Source organism: Protomyctophum bolini, assembly GCF_963924005.1.
Source record: "Protomyctophum bolini genome assembly, chromosome: 9".
In the NCBI taxonomy this organism is placed as follows: domain Eukaryota; kingdom Metazoa; phylum Chordata; class Actinopteri; order Myctophiformes; family Myctophidae; genus Protomyctophum; species Protomyctophum bolini.
The window spans coordinates 30,033,191-30,057,189 of NC_137870.1; the positions used below are offsets into that span (position 1 = coordinate 30,033,191).

General features: G+C 41.3%; 1 protein-coding gene across 1 annotated transcript; it reads left to right on the forward strand.

Moving 5' to 3' along the window:
- On the forward strand, nucleotides 1-23,782 carry LOC308320889 (tripartite motif-containing protein 3-like). Its single transcript, XM_080771607.1, has 13 exons — nucleotides 1-180; nucleotides 10,967-11,145; nucleotides 13,141-13,381; nucleotides 13,585-13,736; nucleotides 13,874-14,054; nucleotides 14,199-14,928; nucleotides 15,175-15,278; nucleotides 16,236-16,403; nucleotides 16,506-16,674; nucleotides 17,495-17,554; nucleotides 18,771-18,841; nucleotides 20,477-20,617; nucleotides 21,355-23,782. Exons 2-13 carry the CDS (start codon nucleotides 11,000-11,002, stop codon nucleotides 21,505-21,507), a joined length of 2,316 nt encoding a protein of 771 aa, XP_080627733.1. The 5' UTR covers nucleotides 1-180; nucleotides 10,967-10,999; the 3' UTR covers nucleotides 21,508-23,782.
- The last annotated feature ends 217 nt before the right edge of the window (nucleotides 23,783-23,999 follow it).

Here is a 23,999-nt window from a genome sequence, read left to right on the forward strand (position 1 = left end):
TTCTTTTCCTTTCTCCCTTTCCCCACTGTCTGTCTCTTTTTCCCAAACAGACCCTGCCCTTTCATTTCTGTCTCCCAGTGGCGTCTGGATTTTGTTGTTGGCGTGTAGGACACTGACAATGGGCAGCTTGCTGTACAGCCTGCGATGCTGACACTCCAATCACTCCTGCCGGGAATTCAAGTGAGTACAATCTGGCCATTCATTATTTATATACGTTATTGCTGCCTCCTTGTTCTATTAAAACCAGTGCAAATTTCCTTGATTCCTCAATACAGGGAAGGGGGGGATGAATAATTGATTGCTACAGCCTGCCCGGCATCTGTCCATCCATAAATCACAGGGTGGCAGTAATTACGACTGCCACTGTACCCTTTCTGTTCTGATATGCTATGCTTTTGGTTTCAGTTTATTATAATAAAAAAGAACGTCAACAAACAAACAAGGAATACAAAACAAACATTTTATACCAGCCTCCGCGAGCAACGAATGCAGTATACCACACTACTATTCTGTGTCTTTACTGCTTCCTTAGCAGCCCAGTGAGCCCACTCATTTCTCCATTTTAGTTCCTACAGTAGGCAGCCCTGGCTGCTTTTTATCTGTGGCAGGTGGGCATCTTTGCTGCAGTCTGAGGGCTGGGCTCCTCAACTATTAGCATACACATTCTTTTGTTTGGGAGATTAGTAAATCTCGCAGCTGGTGTGAACTGAATTGACAAGGAGGTTGAAATCTCTGTGTGGTAATTGTGAATCAGCTGGTAGTTTGATTATGTCACTGTATGACTCCTCATGTGGCACTGTACTGCAGCAACAACCAGTGCAATTTGCATACTTCTGACCTGGATGGTTTCCAGATGGTTCTGTGAATCTTTGTTATTGATTGGCCGTTAGTTAGTTTTTCAGGCAATTATCTTTGTGTAAAACAATCATTTCCCATATCCTAGATATCTGGATTTAATTGGTGCAGCTGGTGGGATGTTCTGCTTGCAGTCTACACTGGGTCGTGGCAGGTTACAGACATCCTTGGTTGTTGTGCCTAAGGGGCAGAGAGAATGGTTGCATGTCTACTTCATGGTCTTCAAGGCTCTATGAATCTCATAATGAACAGAGCAAGACAGCAAGCATGGCTGATGTTGCAGTCAGATTCACTTCACTTCACTTATACAGCAGCTGTAGGCTATACAAATCAGGCTGGCCACTATAACAGTGGAACACATGGAACACTGTCAGATGCAAATATATCCAGATGCTGTTGTAGTGCTGCGGATATAAGATCCAGCATTGCATTCTCCTTGCGAACCCTGAACTAATGAACAACTAAGTGTAAACTGCCAAGAGTAGAGCACAAAGTGTACCTCCGGAATGATTGGATACGATCTCTGAATACTAATCTGATAAAATGCAGATACGGTATGGAGCTGGATCCATGCTACCCTATAGGAGTAGGGGTACCGTACTTCCCTGTATGTCTAGACTAAGACGTTATGCATTATTATTTATTATTACATTAATGGATACGTAATAATGGGATACCACCAGTCTCTCACTGTGATATTTAACCATGGAATCAGCTATTTAGGAAGTAATAACAGTCTGTCTATTACGCTGTAGTAACTGTAGAAAACATACTTTATTCATGGGATTTGACTATGATGTATGATTTTAATAATCACTTAATGAATTGTGTTTATGTCCAAGAAGGAAATTACATCACATAATTAATGATAATTTTTTTATCTCAACATGTGCAACATCTCAAGTAACAAGAGAGCATGTTGCACTCTTGACCACTTTACCAGATTTATGTCTAGGTTACATTATTATTACTACAATAAAAATAATTTCTATTATCAAAGAAAGGACACTAAGATAAGTCAATATTGCAATGCGAATGCAGCCAAATGATGAAGGCATCTTCCACACACCCTCCCCTCTTAAATTCATCTGCATCGAAGCCTTTTATTATGGTGTGACTGAAAACCATGACTTGGCCTCGTGAAGATATCATGATGTTTGTGAACACTGACCAAAATATTGCTTATTGCTTATGAGTCTTCAGATTTGACTAATCAACGCTATTCATTGTAGATAGGTATGTATAGTCTTTTGAAATGCACCTTCTTTATCACTTTTGTGCCTAGCCCAATTTATTTTTAAAGTTGCACTGTAAAGTCAAAGATTGTACAGGTTTAGCATACTTTACTACTGTAGCACCTATGTTTCACATTGATCATGTAATGACTTTAGAAGTCTGCAGTCTGCACTCTCTGCTTTAGTATCTTGGTCAACACATACTGTTATGCTTGTTAATTAAATCATCAGGGATATGTTTTCTAGGGATGTGGTATCAGTTTGGCTCAACAATTGGAACCATTGTTAATGGCTGACAGTTATCTTAATCAAATGTCATTGCATTCTATGAACAAAGGCAGATATGACACTGATATTAACAACTTCTGTGGGTGATTTTGTCTCATTCTATATAATGTTTTAACTCTACTGTATATCTCAACGGTAAAGGCTCTAGTCCACATTCCATTTCTTGTAGACAAGTGCGTAGGAGGAAATATCCATAGTCAAGAAAATAACTGCCAAGGACAGTGTGCAGTGTGCAGGAGTTCTCTCTTTTCTTCTTTTCTTGTGCATATACAGTATATATCTGCGATACCATAGAAAGCTGAAGCATGATTACAGTCTCCTAATGAAGGCCTACCAAATTCAAATCATATAGTTCACTTTTAATCCATTTGCAATGATGACACTAATGATCCATCATTCTTCATCCATCATTGTTCTAGTATGGCTCGATCCTATATCGCTGATTATCGTAACTCTGGTGGTATAGCTTCATACTGTACCACCACTTCATACCAATCGTTGTGGAAGCAGTCCCCCTCGAAACGGATCCTCTTTAATACTTAAAGACGCCTCATTAAAAAGCTAAAGTTGGGTAACAGCGTTAGCCTGTGCCCCATGCCGATCGACCTTTATGAATATTCTTTATGAGTGTGCGGCTGTGCCTGCAGGCTGCTAGTCTCCAACATGCTGCATTGTATTCTGTCATAGTAATGACGCTGTGAGTGATACCTCTTGACACCCTGTCTTCTCTTGTCACTGTCAATCAACACTTCTGGCTACTGTACTTGATATAACATCGTCATAATGGTCATTTTATTCCATTAAACTCTGTTTGACATATTTGTTTTACAATAGCTGCACCACAACTTGTTTTCTATAGCTGTACCATAACTTGTACTTGTAGTCCTAAACTTCTTTGACTGATGGATTCCTGTGAACATTTACGGGTCCTGACCACAAAGATCCTCAAGATTTTTATTGTTCATGTTTGATGGAAGGATAGAATAGCCTGAGGGTCAGGTCTGATTCAACCAGTTGTTGTTTTCAGACTTTTTTATAACTAGAGCAAATGGGGTCATTTTAGTGATAAAATCAAGTCACAATACACATGAGTCTGTGAGCAGTCATGCATTACCCATGTCTGAAGGATCGTTCACTGCTTAAGAGCATATCGGTCCATCAAATTAAATCACTACAGTTCAGAGGTCACTAATATCATTTCATTTGTTTTTGTATTTTTCTTTAGCCAAGATGTAGGTCATAGTAAACCTTCAAGCCTTGGAAAAAGTATGCATTTTAAACCTTACAATCGATATCTTATCAATGGTAGCCCTATTGTACTTGTAACATATTACACAATAAACATTTCTGGGTCAAGGGATCTATGGGCGCTTCCGGTAGAATAATATCTCTTTTTCTCTCTACCTATGTCTCACTTTCTCTCTGTCACCCACCCTGTCTGTCAAACAGAGACCACAGCCAATCTGCCTAACAGATAAATGAACAAAATTACAGTGAGAAAGGAGAGATTATTCAAAACGAGTTCTTTACTAATTTCACCTATCCATTTTAGAACAATTGTTGTACAATGCTGATGACATACTCGCAGGCACACAATAGATTTGAATATAAAATGCAAGGCTCTATTTTTAAACACTGTCATGACAACACCTTCTTATACATGAGGTCACTACTGACTGTTGAAATAGACAGTCCCAAGTGTTCAGTACTGAATCACAGTGGTTGGCTAATGGAATGGAATACACGATTAAAAGAATGCTGAAATACTGATTGCAAATACTGATTAAAACAGAAAAATCTGAAACAAAATGCAAGAAGACAGAAAAAGCATAGTTATTGGTCTGCTTCACTTCCTGAAAACAAAATAATGCAATAGTAACTGAAATTAATCATATTATTTTGAATGTCAAATGGTAACATTATATTGACGTACCGACCGGAAGGAATAATTAGGCTAGAAAATGTGGAGTAGAAGTCAACTTACGCTTAGCCTATATCAGATATTTTTTGTGTGTAATTCTAAGTGGTGCATTTCCTCCCCCAAAACCAATAATATCAGTGTCACCACCTATCTATTAGTAATAACATAATTGTTCATGTTACTGTTTCAAATACAACGGATGCCAGAACTATATCCAGCTATAGCCTACAGGATGTCCTCATTGGTCAACAAAAACACCTTGGCTTGAAGACCCTAACAGGAGCCCTTGTACAAGGTTTCTTTGACTATGCATGCACCTCTTGGTACCACAGCACCTCAAAGCTCCCTTAAAACAATGCTCCACACTTCACAAAACAAACTGGTCAGGCTACTACTTGGCCTCACTCCCCGAACACTCCTCACCCCTGCCCATTTTGACAGGCTGGAATAGCTTAGGGTTGACGACAGAGTACAGCATCTTGCAATGGGTCTGGTCCACAACATTCGCTACACAACCAAGATACCCTGTCTTGTAAAAGATATTTACTGTCTAAATACATCCTTAATGTCAATAAACTCCACACTGACAGAGGGAGTTCAACAAACCATGTGCAACCCAGATTTGGCACAAACAAGGGACTAAATTAATTTCGCTCCTATGCCACCAAAATGTGGAACGCCCTACCAACAGTCATTAAGAAATGTGAATCCCTTGACTCCTTCAAAACCGCTCTCAAAGGGCACCTATGGACATATTCCACCCCTTTCCCTCCTTTTATGACGATTTCCCGTTTTGGTTATATAGACGTGTACATTTGTACGTCTCTAAATGTTCTGATGAATTGAAAATGGTGGACCCTATTGTAAACAAATGTAATGCTTTATGGTGTGGTGTCGTCCACAGTTAACAGTTTTTGTATTGAGTTGTGCTTGAAATGTATCTATTCTGCAAACTGTTCAACTGTACTTCAATCAATCAAAGCCAAGTCAGTGCTACATACCGGTATGTATTGAGCCTGGGAATATCAGCACAATTTGTATGCAACCTTCCTATACAGTGCTACCACAATTGTTTTTATAATATAGTAAATAGTGGAGCTCAGCTACTGTACAATACAGTACGGCCTGTGAGGGGCAAACCAATTTTGGGTTTTCGGAAAGAGAAAGGCATGGCTAAATGCCCTCATGCTGCAGACTTGATCAAAGCAGATTAAGCTGAGCACAATGTTTTCACTGAATGTAAGCCTGTTGCTGAGATCCAATTAAAGTCTGTCACACAGACCTGACCTCAGGTGAAAGGTTGTTTTGGAGTAGGGGTGCAACATTTAATCAAACTAATCCCAATTTTAGGCATGTCATTATAGGCAAAAAGTTTAAGAAAGAAAAGATATCGCAAAAAAAATAAAGTGAAGCTAGCCGATCTACAAGCTCACGTGTCACGATGTGACGTGTTGTGAGCTTGTAGATCTGTTATGTTCACTTTTCGCAAGACCCCATTTTGTGACAAAGTATAAAACAACGCTTAAGTGGTTAATCAATCAATATGAAAAGAAATTGACTTAATTATGAAATTAATCAAAAAAGTGACAGAATAATCGCTAAAAAAGTATCAATAGTTGCTGAACTGATCCTGCTGGGGTGATGTGATGGGCAAGTGTGCCGTTTGTCATTCAATTCTGGGGGACAGCACAGTAATCCAGGTGGTACATACTGTAAGAGAAGGCCATTGAGCCACTTTCAACCTGGCTCTCTTTAAAAAAAAAAAGTTCACAAGGCATCACTTTGTGAGTGTGTAGATCTGATATTTTTGAGTGGTGCAACCACTCCTATACGGAGCTTTGTGTGTCTCTGGCTGTATCCCTGTGTCCGAGCACGAACATAGCGTTTTCAACACCAAGTGTCACTGTTGTGCAGCCTAACACACGCACACACACACACACACACACACACACACACACACACACACACACACACACACACACACACACACACACACACACTGTATATATGATGACTTTGGGTGTGACAGTACAGTACAGTACAGTAGAGGGACCCGCCCCTGGGGACCCCGGCCCCACACGGTAACTCTGTCATTTCTCAACCGTTTCGGACGTGGGGCGGCTCGCCGGAACCGGCCCGGCTCCCAGGGCGCATTCCTGTGGGCCTGGGAGTTCCGGGGACCCCTGGGGACCCCCACACCGAGTTGCACCACTCACTTCACACAGGTGTGATTTTCCATTTTAATTGCATTTAGTAGCCTAGGCATACATGGTTAATGTAGGGGCGAGAGCCGCGAGAGTGTGAAAAACACTTGATATTCAAAAAGCTGAACTAAATCTAGCTGAATCTAGACGTGAATTTTCAACTACACATATTCTGTAGATTCTATGCTGGCATCCTGTTCCTGTGTGAAAGTGGATTGTGAAGTAAGGACTAGAATAATAAACTTGATCTGTAAGAACTGCTGAACAGGCAATTTCAAGGTGAATTACCGTGAATATCCTCTCCAAGGATTCCTTGGAGAGGATATTCACTCACAACTTTCCTTTCTCTATAGAACCTTACCGTCACCATTATCACTAACCATTCAGGGGCTGTGCTGTATGTAGAATTACTGTAGGTTTATCCAGATGTCCTGTCACACTTTTGCTTGTCTCCCTGTATTTTTAGGATCTATTTTCTGTGTGATATTATATTTCTAATCGTTGCTATATTGTTTCCTTTTTTCCAGACGTTGAAATAGTTGTTTGTCTTTGCTAAACTCGTCACTCCATAGATCTGCATGGAAGCATGCATTGCTGCTGTCTTTTTCTGTGCTGTGGTGAGGGGGAGGAACTGAGCAAAAGGGGGGCTGCTGAGGGAACAGGGAATGGAAGACTGGGAGACTCACTGTAGCAGGCCTAGAACAGAGAGGAGGAGCCTCTGGGATCTGGCAGGCTTGCTGCCTCCTGATGTCACTTCTCAGCTGCTGCCATTCAGAGCCCATGTGAGGGGAAGGAGGCACATAGAGGGCGGGGAGGGGGCTTTTGGAGAGGAGACAAGGGGAGGGAGGAAGAGAGGTGCTGGGAAGAGCTGGGACTGTCAGACTGAGTGTGTGGACAGTGAAAGGCATCTGCATTTCTTTAGTCACTGGGCCTTGTAATCACTGGGCAACTTACAACGGGTCCTCCTGCGTAACGGAAATTCTAACATCGCTGAGATTTGGGTTGGTGGTGACACACAGGACAATGCGTATGTCGGATGAGCAGGAAAGAGCAAGAGCGAGAAAGAACAGTAGAGAGGAAAGGAGGGGAAGAGACGAGAGGTTGTGGTGAGTTGTGGCTGAAAGCAGGGAAGGAATGCCATTGTTAGAGATAACTGCTCTGTGTTGCAGAAAGACAGCTGCCTCTGAACCCTGCCTGTTCATGTGAGAGAGAGGCTACCATGCCACCAGCTCTCCGATAACTGTGTATTTAACCTCATCTCCCCATAGGCACTTGACAGGTGGTGCCTGAGTGAACTCAGTCAGGCTCAGTCAAGGGAAGGAACTAGGAGGAATTTGGGGTGCGGCGTTTTAAGGTTTCCTCTTTTTCTCCTTCCTCTTAGCACCGGAAAAAAAACAGGCCTTGTATTTGTCAAAGCACTGTTCAGACAGGAACTGAAAGATAGAGCGGTAAGCTTGAGTTCAGTTCCCAGTGTTGCTGCTAGATGCACACAGAAGCTTGAACGTTTGCTGGCAGTCTGCTCCATCAAAGGACAGATCGAATGATTGCTTTTGTACAGTAGAAGTACTGTAACCTCAATAGAGGGATTACAAATCCTGGGTTTGGAGGCCACGGCTGAAAGATGAGGCTAGGCGATGAGGTAAAGAGGTTAAGGGTGAGTTGACATAGCTTTCTAAGGGACATTTTTATGTGTGTGTTCTAAGGATTAGTCAGATTTAAGTAATGGCCGTTAAACTGCCATTACCAGCAGCAGCAGCTTTGTGTTTTTAACACATTACGGCGTAGGGCTTGCAGTTACAAGGATGAGCTATGCAGATGCTTTCTTGACTCAGTGAATACATTTGTACACAATGTGCACATTGTTTTCTTATGTGGCTGAATGGTAACCCCCACAGATCGAGATGTAAAGCCAATAGCTATATTACTGTGTTGTTTGAGCTTGTAACAAAATATCTCACATTCTAACATTTCATGGAAATTGACACTCATTGAGTTTCTCCCACACTTCCATTATTTAAAATCCATTTAAAAGGATTTAAAATCCATGATCTCTAGATCATGGTAGGTATATATTCCATCAAACATCAAGCCTATTCTGTTGACATCATTGTCTGTCAAATACAACTGCACTCACCATTTTTAGAATTAAGAATATAGAAGAATACTTTTCTTATTTTCGCAGGAGAATCAGAGTAGATTCTATATAGTAGAGACTATTGACTTCTCATATGTATGTATGTGACCCATGAATTCAAAGAAATCATGGCAGACGGCATGTAGGACTACTATTGCTCAGTCAGGCGATGGGAAGGAAAGGTTATAGCCATGATGGCCACATGTTTCCTTATTGTGCTTACGTCCCCCGCCACCTCCACACCATCCTGTTGAGCTCCAACAACGACAGAGCCAGCCTTTTTCACTAGCGTAGTCAGCCTGTTACTGTCCCATTTGTTGACGTATCCCCTCCCCCCACACACACATACACACACCCAAAGCAGCATGCTATTGCAGAGAAGTGGACACTGGCCACAACAGCCTAGTTACTAGTAGAACACCTGCAGCATCCTGTTAGTCTCGCCTGAGCCTCCTCAGGAAGAACAGATTGCTCTGGCTCTTCTTGTAGTGATCCGTGTTATCAGTCTAGTTCAGCTTCTTTTACGTGCTCCCCTAGGAAAGTGTAGGTTTCCACGTACTGTCTCGCCATGAATGATGCACAGGGCTGGAGGTCTCTTATTGCTCCGACGATTGTCCACCACATTCTCCTTGGTCTTGCTTGCATTGAGGTGAAGGAAGTTGTCAGCATCACTCCACTTCATGAAGCTCTCTACCACAGCGTTGTGCTCGACAGTGTTGTCATCTGTGATACGGCTGACAAGGACAGTGTCGTCAGAGGACTTCTGACAGTGGCACGTGTCAGATGTGTAGAGGGTGAACAAGAAGGGTGACAGAACACCGGCGTACCTGACAGGCAGACCTGCAATCTAACGTGAATTAGTCCGTGATCCAGGCCACCAGGTCCTGGTGCAGCTAGTCGGTCTGTCTCTGGATGAAGGCACTGGAAAAGTATTTATTTTCCTATAAAACTGTTCCTCAGAATTCCACCCATTGGTGATGGTCAAGATGATGTAAAGCAGCAAGCTTTTCTTTTTCTTTTTTCCCCCTGTCAAGGTTGTATACAGACATCAGTGGCAGACATTGGGCACTGGGCAGGGTCACTTTCTTCTGTATAGCATCTGAACTTAAGTACTAGAGCTAGTGCCAATGACTCGTGTTTTGTGTGGTCAGTGTCTCAGCTCTCTGACCACAGCACTCCTCTCTAACTGGTCTTCTGTTCTATGTACAACATTAGTTAACATTAATTATGTTGATAAAAGTACAAACAAGGTTATCAGAAAAATATGTGCATGTAGTAACAGAATAATATGAAATACAGATGCATTTTCTCATCAATGTCCAAGGACCTTGCTATTGAGTATGTATTAATCCTCTATCTGCATGTGCACAATATGACGTACAGTGTATCATTGGCACAGAGAGATAATCTGTAATTAACCCACTGACACCCTTCCATGTACGGTAATAGCATATTACGCTATCTGCTAATGCATGTGGCATGTGTGTGTGTGTGTGTGTGTGTGTGTGTGTGTGTGTGTGTGTGTGTGTGTGTGTGTGTGTGTGTGTGTGCGTGTGCGTGTGTGTGAAACTGTCCGTCATCCATTCTTATCCGAGTCCCCTCCTCACCCAGCAGTCAGCCCAGTTCCTTATCCAGACATCAGTCATATCAAAACCTGACTATTGTAACTCCCTCTCATCATGGCATAATGCACACTTAAATCCAAAATGCTGCAGCTTGCTTGGTCTTCAACCACCCACATGTCTCCTCCTTCTCCGCTCCCTCCATTGGCTCCCTGTCGCTGCCCGCATAGAGTACAAAACTCTGATGCTGGCATTCAAAGCAACCAAAGGTATGGCACCCCCATATCTTGCAAGTCTGATCGAACCCTACAAACCCTCCCGCGCACTTAAATCAGCCGACGCTGGGACAATGCCCCACACGTCCCAAACTCTACTCCCTTCTGGCTCCAAAACTATTATGGAATCCCATTGCAATAATAATTTCATGGATTATTTTTTTCTTCCCAGCCATTAACATTATTATGATATTCACTTACAATGTATTATTACAAAGGTCCTCAGGCTGCTCTTCTGTCCATGAATACTGAAAAGCATATAACATATTCATTTGTTGAGGCAGAATCAGAAAGTATGTGTACCGCATTTAACTGGATTTCATGAGGGACAGTCTGTTTCTGCCACTTTTCAGCCTCATTTGAGCAGCAGGAATTGTGACTCATTTCTTCCCATGTTCCTTTAGGCTGATGAAGTGATTACAACCTCCTCTGCTCTGCTGTGAATGTCTTTATAGCTCGCTCACAAATCCCTTTCCTTTCCCCTTTTTCTAGGTTAAGTGGTACCTGTGCTACCGTGTCCTTTGAATGTCCCTCATCATGGCTAAGCGTGAGACAGGCAGCACTAGCCCTGTGGTCAGGCAGATAGACAAGCAGTTCCTGGTCTGTAGCATCTGTCTCGATCACTATCACAACCCTAAGGTCCTGCCCTGTCTGCACACCTTCTGCGAGAAGTGAGTTTTACACTTTCAACCAGGTGTCTCTTTTGCCATTATAGGTGAAAATACTATTTCTTTCCCAGAAAATAGCAGATCCACAACGTACATGTAATCCATTGTATGACAAAGTGTCACAGTCCGCTCCTTGGACCGTGAACTTTGACTGTCCTTATTTAGATTTTGGACTTTAATATGTATTTCTGTCTTTTCACTGATTTCAGTATGTTTTGTTTATGTATTTGCTCTTGTATTCCTGACTGTTTCTCTTTGGTTTTGGTTTTCTGTTACTCTGTTACCTTAGTTTTGTGTATCTTATTTTGTAGTATTGTTCTTAGTGTTTCCTGTCTTCCAGTTACTGTTAGTTACCTTGTCTAACCTACCTTGTAATTTGTCAGTGTTTCCACCTGTGTCCTTTTAGTCCCCCAGCCTATCCTAGTGTTGATTGTATTTTGGTTCCACCTGTGCCCTGTTATCCTGTGTGTATTTAAGTCCTGTGTTTGCATTGTGTTCTGGTTGGTTCGTACTGTTACGATGAGTATAGGGATGAACAATACTACAAAATAAGTTACACCAAACTAAGGCAACAAGTACAACAGAGTAACAGAAAACCAAAACCAAAGAGAAACAGTCAGGAATACAAGAGCAAATACATAAACAAAACATACTGAAATCAGTGAAAAGACAGAAATACGTATATTAAAGTCCAAAATCGAAATAAGGACAGTCAAAGTTCACGGTCTGAGGAGCGGACCGTGCCACAAAGTATATACTATAGGGCTTAAGTGCTTCATTATGTCTACCTACGTACATACCACTGAATATTTTTAAAGATGCTGAATAGCAACTTTAAAAATATCTCTGCCAGGACGTGAAGGAGAGATTATGTGCACTTTGTGCATGCGTCCGTTTTAGTTCGTTTGTCCGTCTATTGGGCCAATCACTGTCAAACCTTGCATGGTAGCATGCATGCTGCCTGTAGACAAAAGAAAGAGAAAATAAATCTAATCTGCCTCATGGAGGCACTTTTCTCCTATTCCAAGATTGCTACTACTAGTTTATTTATTTCAAAAGCTCACACAAATTGCTAATCTGGAGTCATACATGCGTGATAAACATAAATTACAATTTATTCATAATCTATAACGATTGGCTATATTGGTTTCCAAAGTTTGCGGGCGGCCCATTTCTCAAAAAAAGGCCCAAAATCAAGGACATTGTTCAATGAACCCCAAATTCAAATCAGATATTGAGAGGCCTAGATAAACAAAGATTTCACAGAGACCTATTAGGGGCACCACAAAAGCTAAATGTCACTTTTTGTTGCAGAAACATTTCCCCCACCACATTTGGAACACATGATCTCGGGAGTCATGTGACAATGAGTGTCAAAGAGCTTTTTGATATTCCATCCTGTTTTCTTGTAATTGGCTTCCAAATCTATTTCTTAGAAAACATACAATGAAGGCAACATTCGATCATTGCAATTTGAAATTACATGTTGAGGCCTTGAGGGGCCTAGGCCTCTCATAGGTCCTGATGGCTGTAACTAATAACGTATTAGAATGTGCTCCATATTCTAGTTCATTATGGAATAAGACAGTATAAAGTGTATCTGTAATGGAACATCATTTTCAGTTGGTGTAGAAGTAGAATAGGGAAAATAAATACAATCAGCAACAATGATTTCAGTATGTTTACTGGATCACAGCGTGAAATGTGAGTTAAGGCACAGACATGGCAGTAATTGTCCCATCATTATGTCTGATTGTCTGTATGACATAAGGTACCACTACCAACCAGTCTGAACTTTGCCACAAGAAAACAGGATTAGTCATGTTAAAGAACTGCTGGCAATGAGCATGAACATTTCAACAGGCTTGCTCCTCTCACATGACAGAAGCACTTTCATCAGTTCAAAATTTGCACTCTTTATTCATTGCCACCACAGATCATTTGTCTGCCATGCTAGTAATCAAAATTCTCTGTCTTTTACCTCTTGCCTTCTTTTAGATGCTTACAAAACTACATCCCTCCTCAGTCTCTGACTCTGTCCTGCCCAGTGTGCCGCCAAACATCTATCTTGCCAGAGAAAGGCGTGGCCGCCCTGCAGAACAACTTCTTCATCACAAACCTCATGGAGGTGTTGCAGCGTGACCCAGAGTGCCCCAAGCCTGAGGCCTGCAATGTCCTTGAGTCAGTCAGTGCAGCTGCAGCCTGCCAACCTCTCTCTTGCCCCAACCACGAGGGCAAGGTAAGCTTCTTCTCGATTTGACCAATTATTATGTATTGTTTGAGGTCTTTCAAAGACAAGCAAAAACAGAACATACTACACCTGAGGAAAACATTTACAGCGTATGAATTATTTGTATTATTTAATTTCTTGGAGGATTGGGCTCCAGGAATGCATTATTCACTTGGCTTACAATATAGTATGTTCCACTGCGCCCTCTGCAGGTGATGGAATTCTATTGCGAGTCATGTGAAACAGCCATGTGCCTGGAGTGCACAGAAGGGGAGCACAGAGAGCATGTGACCGTTCCACTGAGGGATGTGCTGGAACAGCATAAGTCAGCGTTAAAAATTCAATTGGACACTGTGCGCAACAGGTATGCCACCATGTACTGTACCTCCAGATTATGTCATTGCAGCTGATACTGCAGTTCTTATCAGATATCAAGAGATGTTGTTTTACTATTCAGGTAGGTCCCACTCAGACTATTTCTTCTTTACTGACTTCTGACAGGCTCCCTCAGTTGATGGCAGCCATCGAGCTTGTGAATGGGATCTCAAAGCAACTGACGGACCGCAAGAACGAGGCAGTGACTGAAATAAGTAACACCTTCGATGAGCTGGAGAAGGCCTTACACCTACGTAAAACCGCCCTCATCACTGATGTAGAGAATATCTGCAGTACCAAGCAGAAGGTCAGAATGGTATCCCAGAATATATCCCAGTTATATAAACCCATCCTCTAGAAGGGTTATATTGTGCTGTTCATTTGTTTAAATGAAATCACCAGTGAAATCACCCTTGACTGGTGACCTTTACCTGGTTGTGTGTTTTTTCAGGTACTTCAGGCACAGCTAGGATCACTACTGCAGGGCAAGGAGAACATCCAAAGCAGCTGCGATTTCACAGAACAGGCCCTGAGTCATGGCAGCGCCACAGAGGTCCTGCTGGTCCAGAAGCAGATGGGAGAGCGGGTCAGTGCCCTAGCCAGGCACACCTTTCCTGAGCAACCCCACGAGAACGGACACCTAGATTGCCAGGTAGAGACAGAGGGCCTGCGGCGTTCCATCCAGAATCTGGGAGTTCTGATTACGACAGGGGCTGTGGGCCATACTAGTGTGGCCACCGGCGAAGGCCTGAGGCATGCGCTGGTAGGTCAGCACACTACTGTTACGGTAACCACCAAGGACAAGGCTGGGGAGCTGGTGAAGACTGGGAATGCTGCTCTGAGGGCGCAAATCACCTCTGCAGACGGTGCGTGCGCCGAGGCTGAGGTGGTGGACAATAAGAATGGAACCTATGAGGTTGGATATACCCTACGCTCTGAGGGAGAGTCCACATTCTCTCTACTGCTGTATGACCAGCCTGTAAGGGGGAGCCCGTTCCGCCTGCGCGCTGTCAAGCCGTCAGATGTCCTCCAGTCACCAGATGATGTGAAGAGAAGGGTGAAGTCCCCCAGTGGGGGAGGGGGTCACGTTCGACAGAAGGCTGTCCGCAGGCCCTCCAGTATGTACAGCACCACCAAGAAAAAGGAAAACCCCATTGAAGACGAGCTGATCTACAGAGTGGGTGGGTATACGGCCGGTGTGTGTGTGTGTGTGTGTGTGTGTGTGTGTGTGTGTGTGTGTGTGTGTGTGTGTGTGTGTGTGTGTGTGTGTGTGTGTGTGTGTGTGTGTGTGTGTGTGTGTGTGTGTGTGTGTGTGTGTGTGTGTGTGTGTGTGTGTGTGTGTGTGTGTGTGTGCGCGCCTGCGTGCATGCGAGTCTTTGTGTAACTGGAACACTGTATACTTATATTACATTGTGTTGCATTATCAGGAACGAGGGGCAGAGATAAAGGAGAGTTCACCAACCTACAAGGCATCTCAACATCCAGCAATGGCCGCATTGTGGTTGCTGACAGCAACAACCAGTGTATACAGGTGGGATGTTGCCACACCACAGAGCCGGAGGATATATTCTAAAATGAAACAGACACTCAATTCCCTGTTTAACCACATTAACCTTAGCATCATTACTGTATGCTGTAGGTGACAATTTGACTTAACTTTTCTGCATTTTTCAAAATAGCGATAATAGAGCGCCACAGTCCCGCTCTCTTTCATGACGTCGACAGGCCCCGAAAATAATTCCCCATTCATTTTTTCCCATAGACGTTTCAAAAAGTATTTATTTAAAGACATTTAACCCTCGGACAAAGCCAACTCTTGTTGTGACAAATCATGACAATAATCAAATAATTAGAAAGAAGAAAACTTTTAAAAAGTGTTGTACCCTGCCCTTTTTTTCTTCTTTCTAATTATTTGATCAGCCCAAAACGTTGTTTTTTGTCATGATTTGTCACAAGAAGAGTTCGCTTTGTCTGAGGCTTAAAAGGTCTTTAAATAAAAACTTTTTGAAACGTTTATGGGAAAAATGAATGGGAAGTTCGCTTCCAGGCCTATTGTCGGGGGCGGGACGGCAACGCTCTATAGACGATGAACAAGATCACAACGTGTTGCATTCATCATATGGCAAAGTTTATAGGGCTTAAGACATTGGTTAAAGTGTGGAGTAACTGAAATGTTCTTTTTAGAGGTGTGCATTGGCACAATTCAATTCGATTATAATTCACCAGGTAACAATTCGATTAAATTAGATTCTACGATGCATTGCAATGCATCACACCATCAGTCAATACAAGCAGTCAGATATACTGAACAACATATTTTATTTATAATTATATTATATAGTATTATAATTATGTTATAATTATATATATTATATAATTATATTTAGGCTTTGATTATCGATTATGTCACATTGCTGCATTGCATTGCGTTGCTGCACGGCCGAATCGCGATGCATTGCTGAATCGATTATTTTTGACACTTTTGCAGGTCTTCTCCAATGATGGCCAGTTCAAGCTGAGGTTTGGCGTCAGAGGTCGTTCACCAGGCCAACTGCAGAGACCCACAGGCGTCACAGTCGACAGTAACGGTGACATCATTGTGGCTGACTATGACAACAGATGGATCAGCATCTTCTCGTCGGATGGGAAGTTCAAGGTGAATGGTCATGAAGTTGGGAGAAAAAGTGACAGACCATTCCATCTCCCACAGTCACAATATATCACTAACTGTTTTTGACTGTTCCTTTGGCCCTCACAGAACAAAATAGGGGCTGGCCGTTTAATGGGACCCAAAGGTGTGGCCGTAGACAGGAATGGCCATATCATCACTGTTGATAACAAGGCCTGCTGTGTCTTCATCTTCCAGTCAAATGGGAAGCTAGTGACTAAGTTTGGAGCTCGAGGAACTTCAGACAGACAGTTTGCAGGTACAGTACGATGTGCTATTGAGTTCAATAACAAACGGTAATTTTGTTTAAACTGAATCACTCATTATGCACAGCTTTGCAAGGCAAGTGCTGCCTCGTGTATGTGTTGAGTGAACACACCTGGGCCAGATTTACAGATGTTTTCCATGGTTCATATTGCACAGGAGTATGATCATTTGTACATAACATATTCACAGATGACTCAGAATTTCAGGGAGGAGCATGTCTATTTATGAGAGATTCTGTAATTTATTAAAATTGCTATTGTATATCTTCTTAATACCAGTAAGACGCGCAAACGCGGAAAGCGAACGCAGCTGAGACCCTGCAGATCATGTCTGTCTGTCTGTGTGTCTGTCCCGCTGTTACTGTATATGTGGACCTGGCCCCTTTTGTGCCCATATATGGAGCTGAGTGGACCTGGCCCCTTTTGTGCCCATATATGGAGCTGAGTGATTGCTGATGCAACACACTCCATATTTGGATAGCGGGACAGACAGACAGACAGACAGACAGACAGACACACAGACACACAGACATGATCTGCTAGGTCTCATAGTAAGTGCTCACTGCGTTCGCAATTATAATTTTCTTTAATCCAATTGTTTCCAAAGTGCAATGTTGCATGAAAGAACCTAACGTTCCTCATTAGACCATTTTTCTCACTCAGACTACAGTAAGAGGATTTTCAGAATTAGTGTAATCCTGCAATGATATGGCTTTACTTGTTGCATGGAAAGCCCATCATGTACAATACTCTACTTCATCGTCTCCATACATTATGAATCTCATTTCTCACTTGGACCTTTTTTTCTTTTAGAAAAAAGTGGTGGTAACATTACTCTGGAGCAAAAGCTTAGTAAATCTGGCCCTGTTTTCAGTAAGTAATATTTAATTTATTGTCTGTGTTTATTTCATCCTGACAAACAGGTCTCTTGTTCTTCTCCTTTTACACATTCCTAGCTCAGTCTGTTCAATGTTAACATAATGAACTGGGCTCTCCCATTGAAACTCTAGAAAGGATTGATTTGAAGTATGGGTGAAACACTCAACGGACACGTGATAAAATAAACTACAATAAAAAAACCTGCTTAAGGCATGGTTTAACTGTGGGAAGGCATTCACCGTCTGTACAACAAACCAATTCATGCTCTACCACTCTCAAACTGGTGTTTCTTTACAGACTAAAGGCCCGTTCAAACTGAGCACTATAACTATAAAGATATATTTTTATGAAGTGCTCTAAGACGAGGCATGAGTCGGTAGCACTGTCGCTACACAGCGAGAAGGTCCCAGGTTCGATTCCGCTGGGGACGCTGTGGGCGTGTTCTCTCCTCCGCGTCATGCCCTAGGTGTGGTTGGCAAAAGAGCTTTTCTATGTGCATGGAGTTTGCATGGTCTCCCCGAGTACCCTCACAAAAAACATGCAGTAATCCTGGTCTGTCTCCCCTGGTCAGCCTGTTGGAGGGGAAAGGAACTGGTTGGAAGGAATAACGTGTTACTTCCACGCGCTACGTTGTCAGGTGATAAGAAGTGGCCTCATGCATTGAAGGCCAGGTTGGCAGAGGGAGAGTAGCACCCAAGATTACAGTTTAGGCAATTGGCACCTGGCGAAAACTGGATTACAAAATCGTGGGATAAAAATGTAAGAATGAAAAATGTTCTAAGCCAAGTGGATGGCCATAGAGATAGAAAATCACACCCGTGTGAAGTGAGGGGTGCTCTTATCATCTTACAACATCGAGGAGGGAATTCGGATATTAAATTCTCTTTATTGTTAATGGGATTTAATGTTTGTGTTACTACACAAACTCTCTTCTCTTCATTGTCAATGGCGTTTTTAAAACAAACATTGACCTAAACACAAACATTAAACCTGTATATAGGAAGGGCTAGCGCCCCTCAAAAATACAATGTGATAGTTATAATAGTTATCATTATACTTATAGTGCTCAGTGTGAATCGCCCTTACTGTACTGTGGAAAATGTGTTTCTTCTAATGAATGTCCCAAAATAGCTTGGGACATCCTCTCATACTGTAAGCTAGCAGGCAGTGGATGACTCATCTTTCCTCTCTCCTACTCGATCCCCTCTAGGTCCTCACTTTGTGGCCATAAACAACAAAAATGAAATTGTTGTAACAGACTTCCATAACCATTCAGTCAAGGTAGGGCTTGTCATGTGAGTGTGGAGATTATGGGTGTTGTTTTGTGATCACAAAAATAACAACTCTTTCAATACAGTACATATGCCTCGTGAGCAAATACTATCTATCTTTCCTTGTTTATTCCTACATTTGATTGGGATTATGACTGGCAAAACAATTTCTAGATCACATACAACTATATATATATATATATAATATATATATACCGGTATATATATAGAGAGACATTTTTGTCAGTGTGGGTCCCAGACACAAGAACATCTATAGAGAATATATTTTAAAAGTCATCAGGGCATAACAGAAGAGAAAGGTTCCTTCCAGCCACATAATACAGTAGTCTAAAGTGACCAATAGATGGCAGTCATGGTAATGACATTTTAACAATCAAAGGGAAATAGTATAATATAGAGAATGATGATCAATTAATAAAACGTAATAACATAAATAAAGAAATATATTTACCTTTGTTTATTTAAATGTAATTTGACTGTGACTGCCATCTTTTGGTCACTTTAGATTAGCTCCGGTATATGGATTGAATCCTTCTCTCTTGTTATGCCCTGATGAAGACAGATGTTGCTTTTTATTCTTCTTTTTATTAGCTACTCAATTAAGGCATTTAAATATAGGATTTCCTTCATGTTTGAGTGCCTGCCTCTTGTTCAGATATATCTTCATTCCTATTCGTTCCATCAGCTTTGGACATTGTTATATTTTTAGCCACTGGAGCACCTGGTTGCCTTCGCTGTTGCTGATTTTTAGTACTACACTGTAAAACATCACCTGATTTTTCTTTTCTTTTTTTAAACTTTTTTTTTCTTCTTTTTTTTCAATAAACGGGTGGGTCTATAGGGCATCACAGTACATATCGTAATTGTTACAAGTCATTCGTTACATTTCTTATTATTAACTTTCACAGTGTAACGGGTCTTACAGTTCCAGGAGAGTAAGGGAACCCTCTTTGAGTAGTTTCAAAATGTCTTAGTTTGTTTGTTTCCAGTTATAGGGTTCATGATAATCACACATCGGTAGAATAAAACAATAAAGTAAAATAAATAATTACATAAAAAATGAAATAAAATACGAAACAAAATGTAGGGTAAACAAAGGATGAAGCAAAAACATGAGCGCAACAGATACAATTATGACATCATTAATGACAGGAAAATGACAGTGTTCACCTCTTATTCATTCATACAAAAATCCTTTACGAAATATCTATTCCCATGTATAATATCCATTTCAGCCAGTATCTGTAAAACTTTTCCGTACTTATCCTAACGGTGAAAGTACGTTCCTCCATTTCGTATATGTTTCGTACAATGGCTGTCCACTCTCCTTTCTTAGGCGGGCTTTTATCCAGCCACTTCTTGGTTATTGCTTTTTTTGCTGCCACTAGCAGTATTTTAAGAAGGTATTTGTCTTGGGTATTAAGGTCCTCTGGTATGTTACACTTTCAATTCAATCTCGAAACCCATTATTGTGTTAATGTCTGATACTATTTCTAGCCAGAATTGTTTCACCTAAAATTCTTAAATAAAATAAACACTGGAGGGAGCTTTAAACTGTCTCCAAATGTTGATATCATATATGAATTGATAAAACTAAACTTTGAAACTTGAATCTCTCTGCTAGGTGTACAATGCAGATGGAGAATTTCTTTTTAAATTTGGCTCCCATGGAGAGGGGAATGGTCAGTTCAATGCTCCAACTGGGGTTGCTGTTGATGCCAATGGAAATATCATTGTTGCTGATTGGGGCAACAGCCGGATTCAGGTAGGCTTATATGTAATAATTCATATAATGAACCACTTGAACCCTACCGTCCCTATTCTAGGGGAACATTTGAACCCTACCGTCCCTATTCTAGGGGAACATTTGCTGAAGATAGCTCAAGCCCACTTCTGTCGACTGCCTTGTTATTAAGCCTTTTGGTGTTTTAACCCTTCTGTTATAATACAGTCTTTTAGCTGCTACTGTACATTATACATAATTATGTGTTTGTATCATATATATTGGCTGTTGCAGTAGAGCGTGACCCTCAATCACCCATTGGAATGTAAATGCATGCCTTTCAGCCTTTGTATCCTACTCGTCTGGCAGGTATATCTCTTTGAAAACCTTTAGTGCTACGATTGTGCACAGGGAGACGACAATTAACACATCTTGCCTGCCCAAAACGTAATTCCTGGATACGCCACTGTATAGAGAGAGAGAAATACTAATAATACATAATACAAAAGAATACATATAGTAAGCCATTATTTGAAGTGGTCAAGTATCAATCCATTTTCTAATGACACTTGGATTTCTGAAGTTTTTGTCTAAACCTGTCCTTTACTGTATGTTATAATAATAATAATAATATCTCAAACTTATATAGCCCTTTTCTGAGTACCCAAAGATGCTTTACATGGGGGGGGGGGGGGGGCAGAGGAATAGCAACAACATAAAAACAAGGTTATTTGAAAAAGAAATAAACAGTAAAAGCTGGGGGTTCTGTTTCCATGCAGGTGTTTGACAGCTCAGGGTCCTTTCTCTCCTACATCAACACAACAGCAGACCCTCTCTACGGCCCCCAGGGCTTAGCCCTCACCTCTGACGGCCACGTGGCCGTAGCAGACTCTGGGAACCACTGCTTCAAAGTGTACCGTTACCTGCAGTAGAGTGGGGCTCCAACCTGGCAACATGGCAAGGACTGAAGGATGACATAACCAGTGTACCGCACGCACGGGGTGCAATCACCATTTCCAATGAAGCCTTTTGACATGCACATCCTCTGATTAACAATCTATGACCTCCCAGGACACAGTGACGTAGCCCACACTGACGCTCTACTATGGTGTGTATTGAAGGCTATTTTTCTTTTCTTTTTTTAAAGCCGGGTGATGTAATGCCTCTGTGTCAAGTACAGTAATTCACGTAAAGCTGCGGAAGGATGTCCGAGGAAGTATGAAGAATGGTTAAAGACTGTTAAATATAACAGATTGTCTGGATGACCAGAAGGGCGAGATAGATTGAAGTATAATGAGCCATAACTTGTCCAAATGCATGCCATTGTTTGCTCCTAAATGCCTAGGAGAGAACACAGACTCAGGGCTATATCTTGCGGCACCCCTTAACCCTAAATATCTAAACTTATTTGCCATGTTTTACTATTTGGATAAACCTTTTAAAATAGTTCAAATAGCCCATCTACAAGCTCACAGCGTGTCTATGCAGATCGGCTAGTTGAACTATTTAAAAATGTTTTTCAAAATAGTAAAAAAATGGCAAATACGTTTAGGGATAAGGGGTAAGGGGTGGCGCAAGATATTGCCCTTAATTTGTTGTTTTCATCATGATGTTAGTGCTTACAGTGAAATGAATGACGTTAAGCTTATTCAACAGTAAAAGTCATACTTTCCTCCTTTATGGAAAACTGGCATCTAACTTAATGCCACCACCATCTGTGCATTGAATTGCTGTATGTACTGTATATGCATAAATGTATATTGTGTATATTGGATCACTCATGTCATATGTGCTATGATTTTGAAACAGCCTTTTGGTAATACAAACAGCGGTCAACGATTCCAGCATTTCAAACAAATGTTTATGGCAGCTGTTTAAAAGTGTGCTCTTGAACCGAAAAGCTTAGCACATGCTCGAAATAAAGTTTGTCATATTTATTGCAAATGTAAGCAGCACAATAAATGATTGTAATACCTTAAAGAAAAATACAAACGAAAAAAGGAATTGCTAATTTATTTTATTTTGTACACTATCTCAGCATTTACAAATTATTTTTCTAATTATTTTATGTGCTTCTCCCCCCCCCCCCCCCCCCCCCATTTCACACCTTGTCCTTTTCCCTTGAAGGTAAATTCACCCTAAAGCAGAGCTCATTATTGCATCATAATGTGTAAGCATGAACAACTCCAACCTAAATCTAGACTAGAGAGGTCCAAAACTACTCTGTAAAATCCTCAGTGTTGATTTAACTCAGAGAGTGTAAATGTGCACTTTCCGAGTTACAAATTAATTAATTAACACTGAGGATTTTCATTGTATCTCATCAAGAGAGGTTTTGAAGCTACAGTACTTTGTTTTTAAGATTGGTGGTGTGGTCTCATAGACATTTAGGCCTACAGCAAAATACCTTATGTTGGTGACTATAACATTTCAACCTAGAACATGCATGTGTCCCTGGAATATCACCCTGACCCAGGGTATTGATGAATTGTCCTCAAATTCAAATTGAATGTTGATTGTTAAAAGAGCAGCTCCAAATATTTTTGTTGACAATGCAAACTTTGTTAGGGAGACTGATAAACTCACAGTTCACCACTTGACTATAGCCCCTACATGTATGAATTCTGTTTTACAGATTCACTTTTTTTCTTCTTTGCTGCAATTCTGACAATGTATTAGATGTAAAGAAGAATTTGATGACATTTTGGGAATGTCATACGTAAGCTTAGATTTACTTGCCTATGATAATACCACTGTGATATGATCATGGACATGCAGAATACTTTTAACGTTTTCTATCTGCATTATTTCAAGCCATAGCTCCTATAAACGTTCTATGCTAGTAGAGCTATATACTGTATTGTTCTTACTCTTCATACAGTATCATGTAATATATAGGGACTTGCCCCGGCCCAGCAGCACATTCACATCACCCCCTGACAGTTTAGAAATCATCAGAACTTCTGAATCAGTGTTGCACGATAGGACGGATAGAGCGCCAAACAACCTGGAGGCTGACACTTTTATGCATCTGATCTGTTGTTTGACTTGTTGCCAAACAGGAGCCCAGATATTCTTAAAGAGTCAGGCTCACTTTTGGAGTGATCAAAGCATTGTTAAAGTATGCCATTTGTGTTACACCAAATACAAACACTTTTGTTTTCTCAATGAATATGCACTGGTAATAAAAGCACATGGTTTACGGAAGTGTTGTATTTTCTTGTGACTATTTACTTGTGTACTTGTCAATTACTGTAACAGTAAGTTTGGATTGATTTCATAGTTCAAGTCCCTCAAATAGTCTACCGACTGTGCACCGTGGCACAGTCGATCACATAACAGTCAGTGCAGTACTCTTAACCCATAGAACCTGGACCTGGAACGCATCTGTGTCACCTTTATAGCTCTTAACCACTTTAACCAA

Excerpts from the sequence above, each read along its gene's own strand:
- LOC308320889 (XM_080771607.1), top strand. The coding sequence starts at position 11,000 with ATGTCCCTCATCATGGCTAAGCGTGAGACAGGCAGCACTAGCCCTGTG. Across the intron at positions 11,146-13,140 it reads CTGCACACCTTCTGCGAGAA|ATGCTTACAAAACTACATCC; the intron begins GTGAGTTTTACA and ends GCCTTCTTTTAG. Across the intron at positions 16,675-17,494 it reads TTCAGACAGACAGTTTGCAG|AAAAAAGTGGTGGTAACATT; the intron begins GTACAGTACGAT and ends TTTTTCTTTTAG.